This window comes from Clinocottus analis, unplaced genomic scaffold (assembly GCF_023055335.1).
Source record: "Clinocottus analis isolate CAN_PGR_092001 unplaced genomic scaffold, fCliAna1.0.p SCAF_14, whole genome shotgun sequence".
In the NCBI taxonomy this organism is placed as follows: domain Eukaryota; kingdom Metazoa; phylum Chordata; class Actinopteri; order Perciformes; family Cottidae; genus Clinocottus; species Clinocottus analis.
In genome coordinates this window covers 892,122-903,827 of record NW_027175865.1, presented here as the reverse complement: position 1 = coordinate 903,827, position 11,706 = coordinate 892,122, and the positions used below count along the sequence as shown (strand labels likewise).

Here is an 11,706-nt window from a genome sequence, read left to right as displayed (position 1 = left end):
TAAATATAAAGCTTGAAATAAATGAATATTGATGAGCAATACAATAAAAAAAATAATGTTGTGGGCAAAATAAAAGCGCTGTCACATGATTATGCAATTAATGTGTTTGTGATTAACGTCTATCAATGTTAACGAACAACAAAACATCCAACATACACAGGTAAGCAGCTCTGAAGACAGGACAAACATGATATGGAGAAAAAGAAGTAAAAAATGTTTCTTAATTTAATGAGGTTCCCTGTTTGAAGGTAAATAAACTGTTCTGTTCGTTTTTTAATTAAAGTTATTTAGCTGCTAGTTTTATTACACCAGCATTTAATTTATAATAAATGTACTCAAGTTACGAGGAACTTTTAACTGTTCATGGATTAGTTTAAAGACCATCGGGTATTTCCTTCATAGTTATTTTAATCTGGCGCTCAGAACCAGTACCGCCTTTGTCCACAGGGACCGCCAAAATCAACACGAAATGAAAGTCCCTCGTAGGACTTTTTAAATCAGGCGAGAATAATTAAGTAGCCCAAATATAGATAATCGTCATTATGAGTGGCTTCATAAGCATGTTAGCATTCAGTTTAGCCGAGAACTAGCATTGACATTAAATGCTTAATTCTGCTTCCACGCTATTTAAAACAGCATTTTTGTAAATTATTTGAGTTCATGCAATGTCAAAGAGTGAAATAATTCCATAAAATTGATTAACTTGCAACAGTTATTTGGCGCCAAACCTTGCAAGATAGTAAGACAACAGGGCTGTTTGCAACCACTTCTGAGCAGAAAGATCGCACTAGAAGGGGTATTTTGACGTGGCATTGTATGAAAGTAGATTTGTGTCTTTTTTACCTGAGCAAATTTCTAGTTTGTGAGTAATCCAAAAAAAATGCTATTAAAAAAAGGCTCGAAAAAAAAGCTCGAAAAAAAATTGCTCTCACAAAAAAAAAAAAAAACGCTCTCAAAAAAAGCGCTATCCAAAAAAAAAAAAACTCTAAAAAAAAATATGTTCTCAAAAAAATAATTTGCTCTTCAAAAAAAATAATTTAAAAAAAAATGCTCTCAAACCTAAAATTTACTCTAAAAAAAACCATTTGCTCTAAAAAAAAAGTTACTCTCAAAAAATAATTGCCGAACGTATAGTACACAGGTCCTACAAATGTGTCTGTGGTACTTGTAGCTTCTTCAAAGCTGATTAGTGGACCACAGATTTGGAGATAATTTACTTACAGACAAGAAATCTGCTCAGGTAAAAAAGACACAAACCTACCTCCTTTTAGAGCTGTAAACCTCAACGATAGTTCATGGGGCACATAGAGATTAGACAAGATGAAGATATTTGGTGTGAACAAGGTTACGGTAACGACAAGACAGACAGCGATGTGCGTTCAGTGCACATGCATAAATCCTCCACCACATTCCTTTAAGAATTCCTTTCACATGAAAAGCACATCTCTTTGCTAAGACATCTTTGGGAGAAGAAGAAAAACACGCCCTCCTCATGAACCCAAAAGGTGCAACGCCGCCTCCGACCACTAGCTGCTGCTGTCCTTCTGAGGGAGGCACCTCTGCCAGGGGCTGTAGGGCAGCGCCAGCAGCAGGAAGAGGACGCCGCCCACGATGAGGACGGCGCCCGCGCAGCCGATGCACGACACCGACCAGGACAGCTCGTGGTGGAGGGGAACCGTGTGGTCGCTGGCCAAGAAGGCCAGGACGGACTGGTGGAAGACCATCAGAGTGACCAGCACCAGCACACCTGTGGAGGAGACGCTGGACGTCAGTTATCGGGACACACTGACACACCTATTTTTAGGCCCTTTCCTCGAAAATTGCATTCCCCAACTAAAAAGTGTGTAATTCTTTTAAAAGGTCTTATGAACTTCTAGCGAGCTCAACTAATTGAGAAAGATGCACTAAAAGCCCAAAACGTGGTCCAGTGTGTTGTCGCCCCGACGGACCTGAGAGGATGAAGCAGACGGACGCCGGCTTGAGGAAGAAGACGATCTCTTTACTGAGGGACATGGTGATGCATATGGCCCCCATCACCATCAGGAACAGGCTGAACAGGGCCAACATGGCCGCCGCTACATTTAGATCTGCACAGGGGGAAAAAGGAGTACAGTAGAGTTATCTCATGGTGACATTTGCAGTATTTGGAAAACTCAGCTCAACGCTGGACTCAGGTTGTGGGCAGTAGCATCAGTGGGGAGCTAGCAGCAGCAGCGGGAAGCTAGCAGCAGTTGCGGAGAGCTAGCAACAGCGCTAGCTTGCTACAGCGGGGACACCCACTGAACTTAGTAGGACCAGATCATCAAGAACATATGGAGGTAGATTTGTGTCTTTTTTACCCAAGCAAATGTCTTGTTTGTAAGTAAATTATCTCCAAATCTTTTCTCTCAATTAAAAAATATTTTATCTCCCCAAAAAATTCCTCTCAAAAAAAGAAGAAAAAAAACGCTCCCCAAAAAAATGATCTGGTCAAAAAAAAAAAAACGCTCCCCAAAAAAATGATCTGGTCAAAAAAAAAATTTGCTCAAAAGAAAAACCTCTCAAAAAAAAAAAAAAGGCTCTCAAAGCAAAAATTTGCTCCAAAAAAAAAAAAAAAAATTGCTCCAAAAAAAAAAAACTCTCAAAACAAACACTCTAAAAAAAATTGCTCTAAAATTTTTTTTCTTCTAAATACTATTTTCTCCAAAAAAAAAACGTTTTCCAAACAAAATATGGCTCTGAAAAAGCCATATTTTGTTTGGTAATTTGAGAGCATTTTTATTTTTTGAGGCAGAGAAAATATGTTTTAATTGAGAGCAAAGACTTGGAGATAATTAACTTACAAACAAGAAATTTGCTCAGGTAAAAAAGACACAAATCTCCCTTCGTACAAGATGTACATGAAGTGAAACATTTGTGATGTAAAAACCTAGTTCCAGCACGTTGTTTTACTCATGGCCGTGTCTATTGAATCCTCCGTAAACAATGAGATTTAAATGTGCGTCTGTCGTTCTTCATTCAGCAGCTCGGCACTCTGTGATCTTCATGCATTATGGAGCTGCCAGTGAAATGAGAGGTTAGGCAAACTGCTGGCAGACACTTGAACGCAGCGCGTGGGCGGAATAGATTTCAAAACACTCTCGGAGCAGACGACGGGCCGACCTGAAAGAGGTGAAGGGAGACGGAGGAGAAAACAGGAAAGGACACAGAAAAGACAAAGGGAGGGGGCGGATGACGGACAGGCGACTGAGGGAATACAGAAAGAGCATCGGTGGAGGGAGATGGAGGAGGAAAAGTATAAAGGAAGGAGCGAGTGGGCGGCCGAAAGGTGGCACAGCGGTTCAGAGAGGCCACGAGAACCCAAAAAAGAGACGCATGACTCACTCTTTCGTGTTGTCTTCTGAAACATCACGGCGTTTTCCCCCGTGGTGAAGAACTTGAAGTAGGTGCAGTTTGATTCTGCAGGAGGAGAAAAAAGAAGATGGAGGAACACTTTTAAATGGAGAGAGACACAAACATAATCTTGGTGAAGAGCTCATTGACATTCATGCAGCCACATCTCTCTCTCTCTCTCTCTCTCTTTTAGTTTTTTCGCCAATTCTCCATCGAGCATAATCAGGCGTGAACGACGGCGACGAGCTGAAGGCGACGGGCCCGGCGCTTCCCGCGCAATTAGCATGCTAGCCGTCCCGCCGCGACGTGCTACAGTAATTGAGGGAGTTCGGCCATCGAATGGAATTTGACACCTCTATCTGTTCCCTCACACGCCAGCGAGCAAAACACAACACACACACAAACACACACACACGTCACTCTTAATCAGTGCGATCACAAGCGACGTCCTCGGAGAGTTTCTTGGCGGTTCTCTCGCGCAGCAGCAGCTCTGAGAGCAGCTGCGCTCGCCATCGATGAAACGTCTCATCCCATCAACAAACAAAGGGGCTTCGGCAACGAGGCAGTGCGGCAATAATTGGACTTTTCCTCTTTGCAACTCGTTATCCATTAAGAAAGACGTGTCGTTCCCTAGCGGGCTCATGGGAGGGAAAAACACACTCGCAGTAACAAGGTGTAATATTTCTACCGACAAAAATATAATTGTGAATGTTAATTAATGTTTACCCAAGCAATTTGAATAGTTTGCTGTCAACTGAATACTGAGTATCTCTTCAACCACAAGGTCAATTTGAATAATTTAAAAAGCTATAATATACAGAAAACCCTTGTGCACATAGGTTATAGGTTCATATATGTGTTGGTGGTATATTAGTTTATGATAGTACAGAGAAGAGGAAAAAAAATGTTATTGTAATTATATTACTAAATGCTGAATTTAAGTCTATTTTCTTTTTTGTGCTGGACATAAATGACAATGTTGTGTGTATCTTCGCAAAGGTTGGTTTCTGAGTGGATTGTCTCTGGTGCTCGTAAACAAAAGTGCAATTTGATATTTATAAAAGTCCCATGAACCGCTGAGTCAGCGACTCTGTGAATCAGTCGCAGTCGTTTTGATGAAACCAAACGGGCTTCCTCTCTGAAACCACGCAGAGCTGCTTCTGGTGGACTTTCCTCTGTTTCGCTCTTCATGTGAGTCAGGCCACATTTACACATCGCCGGGTATTCACAGAAACAAATACTTCTGCCCCTTCGTTTTCAAAAATAACATACACACATGATCGTTTTCCAAAAAGTTTCTGTTTACATGAACCCGCATAAATACACAAGCGAGCGCCGTCATGACTACGACAACCTGTAAACAGAGGATGCACACGCAAACACAAAAACTGAGTTTTCATAGATTTTCACTTTGGCTAGAGTTTTTAGAAATGATCGTTTTCCATGATAAAAACTTCTGTTTTTGTGTAAATGAAAGGCCAAACCACATGAATATATATATATATATATATATATATATATATATATATATATATATATATATATATATATATATATATATATATATGCGTTTCCCCGTGTTAACGGGCCTCAGTCTTCAGAGCTCAACACAGGCGAGTCACAGCAAAGTGGAGGCATACGAGCAAATAGCTGTAATAATCTTTTCAACACACACGTCTTAAAGTTTGACATCCGAATGGCCCTTTCAACCGCGCAGTCCTTCATTATTTCCATTAGCGGGTCTTCAGCCTGCAACAAACCTGGTTATTAATGACAATATGCTCATATGTTTCTGGTCTCAAACGGCTTGATACCGGCAAAAATAACCTTTCCGTCTGTATGAGATGCAGTACATACAGCGTCCACGTCATGGTGAGGCGCTCAGAGAAACGGCTCTGGGTGCGATGACGAAGAGGAATGATGTGCCAAACCAAGCACAGGACTGTGAACCAGTACACCAGTGTTCATGTCCAAAATGACACCGTTTAAAGGACAACCCGTGTTTTTACTAAACCTAAGCAAGTATTTTTTTGCTTTTCCAGGTTGTTTTTTTTACTGTGTATTAATTATATTAGTTGTTTTTTTATTTTGTACTATGTCTCTTGCACTTTTTCCCCCTCAGCTGCTGTAATCCTCTACACTTCCCCAATGTGGGACTAATACAGAAATCTCTTATCTCTTGGTTCTTGACCTCTGGGACTTTTCAAATCATGTAAAAAATGAGGGAACCTCAAACCAGAAAAACCTCGGCTCATGGAAGTCGTCCTCAAAGCAAGTCGACTGACTCGCTCTTTTCCCTCCTTGACGACATGTAACAGTGACTCCGGCTGTTTGTCAGCCTTCATTCATCCAGACGGCCGTCACACAGCGAGCCAAGCGTCCTCCTGTCTCAGGTATAGACTTCTCCGTCGCGCTACCTCGCTTCCCTCAAACTGAGCTCGTCCAACGAGCTCCAGAGTTTTTGACAAACGTCCAAACGGCCAGTCGGTCCGTCAATCATCATCTTAAAAAAAAAAAACTCCTGCAACTCTCCCACACGGACCCGTCAGCTTTCATGAAGGTTAAGACAGCCACCCAACCGGTGGGTGAAGCGGTGAGCGGTGAGTCACCTCCGGGTAGTTCGGCAGGTCCACAGCTCTCTCTCTCCGGGTCGATATCAGACACCCACAAGGTCTTTGTGCAGCCCTTCCACAGGCCGTAGTGCGCCGTCAGACACGTCTGCCAAAAGGAAAAAGGAAAGAAAAAGATCAGAGAGGGTTTCATAGCACAATCTCATCCAAACAAGCCTTGACCAAAGAAATATGACTATAAAATTATAAAAACAGTACAATTAATGTTTGTTTTTCTCCCATGTTTTCTAGGACTGCACATACTAATATGAATAAACACCATACGAATGGAGTAATTGGTAGAAAAGCTTCCCGTTTATTGCAAATTCACCTGGTTGTTGTAGAAATTCTTGGCAGGAGACAGCTCCACCCAGAACTCTGTGCCCATCCCAAGGACCGTCAGCACCACGCCCACGATGGCCACGAAGAACGCCAACTTGATCTGGTGTCCGAACGCAACACCAAACAGTCAGGTTGTGTTAAAATCAGAAATTACTCAATTTAGATCACAAGGAAATTGAAGGAGCTTGCAGGAACATGTCTGCATGCACCATAAGCACCATTTCTGGCTTTGTATACATTTTTATCTGGATTTAATTTATCTCTGTCCGTCCAAGTTTGGTTGATTACCCAAAAGCACGTCCGTTGCCTCCACACTTACAACAATTATGCTCTTGGCATCATTTAACGGCGGTGGGAGTTCAGTACATAAACTGGACCCTAATGTGCTGCAATCCACACAAAGAGAACAATGGAGCTATTAACCTATAAGCAGATGTCCTTCAGCGAAGAGCAGAGAGGAAAATTACTATACCAGAGGGGAAGAACAGTCTGTGAAAGTAGGTTTTTAATGTCCTCGACAAATGAAAGATCCAGCCCCCGTCGAGCAGCTGAGGTGTGTGCGTGGGCTTTTGTACTTCTGTGTAGAGATGTTGAGAGTCAAGATGTTTTTTTTTGAGTGGAGACTTTTTCTGTCTGGTATGCATTAGGTTTAAAGTTTCAGGGTTTGGGAATTCAGCTCCTAAACAATTTAAATATGTATAGGTAAGGCCAACAAAGTCATCTTTGAGCAATCGCTTCCAACCTGCAGATTACTCTCATGGTTCTTGTGGCTACGTCACATTTTATTTCCGTAATGTTAAAGGTCTGCATTTGGTATTTTTGCCAACTTTAAATCTGCTCTCTTGGCGTGTTCCCGTCTGATTTCAGGTGAAAACGCAGCTTCGTGATGCACAATGTGAAGCGAGTCACCTTCCCTTCCTGGGCCTCGCTCATGCCGTGTCCCGTCGACGTCGTCCTGCGCCGTTTGTTCTTCCCGAATCCACCGCGTCCGGCCATGAGTCCGGACAGGGCCGCCGCACCCTGGGGTGCTCCTCCCGGCGCAGACGCCCCTCCCGGCCCCGCCGGGCCGATGGTACGGCCCTCCTCGTCGGTCACAAAAAAGGTAGACCACATGGTGGGACAAGATTTTTAAAAAATGTAAAAACTAAGACAGCCGAGTGGGATTCAGTTCGGTTGAACTTTTACCGAAAGAAAAGTTGAAGAGAGGAGAACGGTTGTGTATTTCAGATTGTGCCCATAAAGAGAACAGAAAAAAAACACCTGAGACAATATTAAAGTAAGATAATGTCAAACAGGCGAGTCCGGCATAAAGGAAGGAAGAGGTAGAGAGATGAACTCAGCAAAAACAACAACTATGAGATAAGACCTGACAGCGGGAAAAGTGTCCTCAAAAAGTAGAAGAAAACTTCAAAGGCTGGAATCAGCTTTCTCTTGAAAAAGAGTCTCGGGAAAAAAACGGTTGCTTTGACGTCAGATCTAAAACTGATGAATGAATCATCATGAAATGCAAAAATAAATCAAACGTGTGGAGCAAAGTGAGAGTCTGTAGAGGTAGAAGTCAGGAGTGGATGAAGTGGTGCGTCCTGGAGACGCAAAAGGAAAGAAGGAAAAGAGGAAAATGTAAAAGCAACTATTTACATAATCACATAAAAACGAGGTTCTGGTCTTTTTGCACAAACTCTTTAAAGTTCATAGAGAACAGTAATGTATTGTCAGAAGAACAATGCATGTGTTGAATGTGGTACTCATTAAATGGTACAACAATAAACCAAGAAATACATATACATAGTAGAGAAATGCACTGTTCACATGTTTAAAGACACTTAAGCGACAAGAAAAATCACTTCACTTTTCTTGGGTATTTACATCTTTTAGTTTGTTAAGAACAAAAAATAATTATTCCAGGTTTGGTACCAAATAAATTCACCAAAATCACAGAGAATATTCAGAAAATAAAACATGGAAAGCAAACAGTGCTGGGAATATATGTCGGAAAACTATAGGAATATGTTTTGTTCATTTGGAAAAAAGATTTGAACCCAAATAAAAAAATGAAAGTTTAAAATATAAAATCTGTTAATGAAAACTGAAAAAATATTGTTGAATTTTTCAGGTTCAAATCTTTTTTTCAAATTAACAAAACATGGCCATCTGGAAAACCAATTCAACTGTTCCATCTTTACTGGTTTTAGCGAGTGGGTTGGACCAAACGGCGTTGGTACAGTAGGTGGTTCGGCTCAAACTTTGATTTTGGATCTCAGCTACTTGTTTATGAGTATAGCTTGCAGTGAAGGAAAGAGTTACCCAACAAGGGGAAAGGTCACTCCACTCTCCCGGTTCTCTCAAGTTACAGCCCCATTGCTTTCTTTGCCATTAGAGCAATATTACCCGATTCCACTATCGAGAAAGAGGCGCTGACATGGACCATGGAGGGTTCTCTGGCTTGTCCACGTAGCTTTAATGTTTGTATTTCGATTCCTTCATAAAGATTCCTATTTGTGAAGGTTACCTAGAACCATCTGTTAGGAGGTTATATAGAGAGAACCTCTAATTGGTTGTAATGGTTCTAATAATTCCACCTAGAAACAAAAACTCTTTCATATCCCAAAGGTTTCATGTGAATCCATCCAAAGGTTCTCCCAAGATTTTAAAGTAAAGGGTTCTTTGTATGAATATGGTTCTTAACATGGTTTCTAATGGAAACCGGGTTCTTCAGTAACAAATGTTTCTGGTTCAAACCTCAGCACCTTCAGTATGAACCCTTTTGGAAACCCTTGTTTCTCAGAGTGTGGTGAAGGCGAGACCCGACCTCCTCTGTCCCTGGTTTTCTTACCAGAACCTTTCCAATCTCTCTCCTCATGCCCAAACCCGACCAATCCAACCAACGAAGGACCACGAGTACCAGCCAATCACAGGCTTGAGTAGGGCCGGTCATGCCACAGCAGAATTGGTAATTTAGCGACCTGGAAAGGTTGGAAACCTTTGCTGTACAGGTGTGGTCGACCCAGCCTCAACAGTCATATATTGAGGCAGAATCGTAATCCTGGTAACTTTAGAGTGAAAGCATGGTTCCTCTGTAAATCTAATGTAAAAAGGTAACGAGAAAGTCTCTCTGCTACAGCACAGTGTACGCAGACCAACGATAATAACTGTATGCATTCATCAGCGGGATCTTCTGATAGAAGAAAAGCACAGAGCGAGAGAGCGCTTCCTCCAATCCCAGACAATTAGCTGTGCTGTCAGTTCTCTTTTCTCCCATCAGGACCGAAAAGCAGTATAAAAGCACTTAACATCGTGGAATCACAATCAATTATCTATTTAGAGATGTTACATGACAGCAGACGCCTTGAAAGAAAGAAAAAAAAACCCGGCAGCGCTGAAATCGTAACCTGCTCTCTATTCTGAGACGCTTTGTGGGACCTCAGCAGCACAAAAACACTCAAAGTGTTCAAGCCAGAACCAATTATCTATTCCGAGAAGCTCTGTGATGGAGGTGTCACACAGATACGCTGCCGATGAATTGAATCCTAAACCTTTTATGTCTGCAGGGCGAACGAGCAGCTGTCCTGCTGCGTTCCGCCCGGATACTGGTGACAACAGACATGACATGCAGCCTCCCTCCCGGTAACAAAAATGAAACACATCCCCTCGGGGAGAACACATAACTTTACTTTCCCATCACCGGCGGTCTTGTTGACAAGCTAACGAGCTTGCAGCAGTTTCAAATCTTTTTTTTTTGCCCGGTAGAGTTCTTGCATCAAATATAATTCATCTACATCACATTCTGTTATCCAGAGAAAGCTTATCAGTAAATTCAAACACCGTAATCCAGATTGAGTCAAGTCCACAGATAGTAACAATCTATCAAATTATGCATGTATACAAATGTACAACGCACAAAGAAAATGCTTCATGCACAGTATGCAGAAAATTCATAGTTTTATTTAAATGTAATTTTGTATGTATTTGTCACAAATACTGTTTCAAATTTGTTATATTCATGAGCATAAATAAGCATTGTGAGGTCTACTGTTTAAGAAACAGCTATATATATATATATATATATATATATATATATATATATATATATATATATATATATATGAGGAAATGCAGTTGTGTTTAAAACATATTTGAAATAAAATAAAAAGGTCATATTTCAGTTGGTTGAAATATCAAACATATCTTCAAATTGATCGAGCTATTGAAACAACAGAAAACCATTAAATTTGACTAAAAATAAATAAATAAATTGGCAGCAAAAACAAGTTGGTTTCAAGCCAACGCTGTAACCCAAAGAAATATGCAACGAAGGAACTCAAAGGTGCTTTTGGGGCACGCATCAGATGTCGACGTAAAACTTGCAACCTTCCTGTTACATAAGCCACGATGTAACTGTCCTGCTACTGTGCATGCAAGTTGCCAAGAAAGAGGTGGTGAAAATTGGTCATGACGGGCTAAAATATAGAAAACCTCAGCAAAAAAACAAGAGCATTCACATGTGTCATGATAGAACAAGTTAGTTATAAAGTGTGTTAGTGAAGCAGGTCAGAAAATGATGTTAAAATGTGCTGTCCTTACTCATGAACTCTGGGCACGGCTCTCTTTAAAAGGCATCCAATTGGCCTCAGTGGAAAAGTATAGCATTGAAGCCTGAGGAGGGAACTTATAGTATCGTCTGCGACCAGCGACCAACACCGTTCAGCGGGTTCTCTCTTTTCAAATAGCTCCCAAGACGAGCCGAGATCTTGTTCCTGCGATATATATCAACGTAAACTGGCCCCTCATAAACTCTGTGCAGGCAACGTTTGAAGAAAAAGCCAGTTCAGCTTTATTCCCCCCTCACCAACCCAACCCCCCCACGTTTAGTCCAGCAGCCAAAAAAATATCATGCGGAAATGAGACACATTAGTTAAAATTGTTTCACTCTTTAACACGAGGACCTCGCGTGCTCCACAACGCCCCCCCGTCGCTGCACAAATATCACAACAATATTAACAAGTTGCTGACCTGGTTTCTGTGTGTGTGCTTCTGCTCGGAGTGACGGATGGGGGTAGAGACGAGGAGAGGGAGTGAGAGGTGGGAGGGCGAGGGAGGGAGGGAGGGAGGGAGGGAGGGAGGGAAAAGAGGGTGGAGGTCGAAGTAGGAGTCGGCGTTACGTCCGATAGAGGATCGGGGGGGTTAGGACTGTGTGTGGAGGTGAAAAAGAGCATCAGCTAAATGCCCAAATGTGTGTGTGTGTGTGTGTGTGTATAAATATTCGTGTGTACAACGTGTGTGTCTATGTGTGCAAGTATGCAGTTATCTGTGGGTGTGCATGTGCATGCCTGTGTATTAGTTTGCAGCCCCTTGTGAATATGGGTTTCCTAAGCCAAATGCTTTA

At 41.7% G+C, this 11,706-nt stretch overlaps 1 protein-coding gene across 3 annotated transcripts; it reads right to left on the bottom strand.

Annotated features, from left to right (window-relative positions):
* Positions 1-1,005: 1,005 nt before the first annotated feature.
* Positions 1,006-11,395, bottom strand: LOC137784371 (voltage-dependent calcium channel gamma-6 subunit-like). Of its 3 annotated transcripts, none has more exons than XM_068574956.1 (7): positions 11,334-11,395; positions 7,233-7,906; positions 6,313-6,423; positions 5,982-6,090; positions 3,364-3,438; positions 1,950-2,087; positions 1,006-1,747 (listed from the first exon to the last, which is right to left on the bottom strand). In XM_068574956.1, the coding sequence occupies exons 2-7, from the start codon at positions 7,434-7,436 to the stop codon at positions 1,527-1,529; spliced, it is 858 nt and encodes a 285-aa protein (XP_068431057.1). In that variant the 5' UTR covers positions 7,437-7,906; positions 11,334-11,395; the 3' UTR covers positions 1,006-1,526. The 3 variants fall into 3 exon arrangements, with proteins under 3 accessions (XP_068431057.1, XP_068431059.1, XP_068431056.1); XM_068574958.1 differs by lacking the exon at positions 11,334-11,395 and adding an exon at positions 10,905-11,101; XM_068574955.1 differs by lacking the exon at positions 11,334-11,395 and having other exon boundaries at positions 7,233-8,743.
* Between the last annotated feature and the right edge of the window lie 311 nt (positions 11,396-11,706).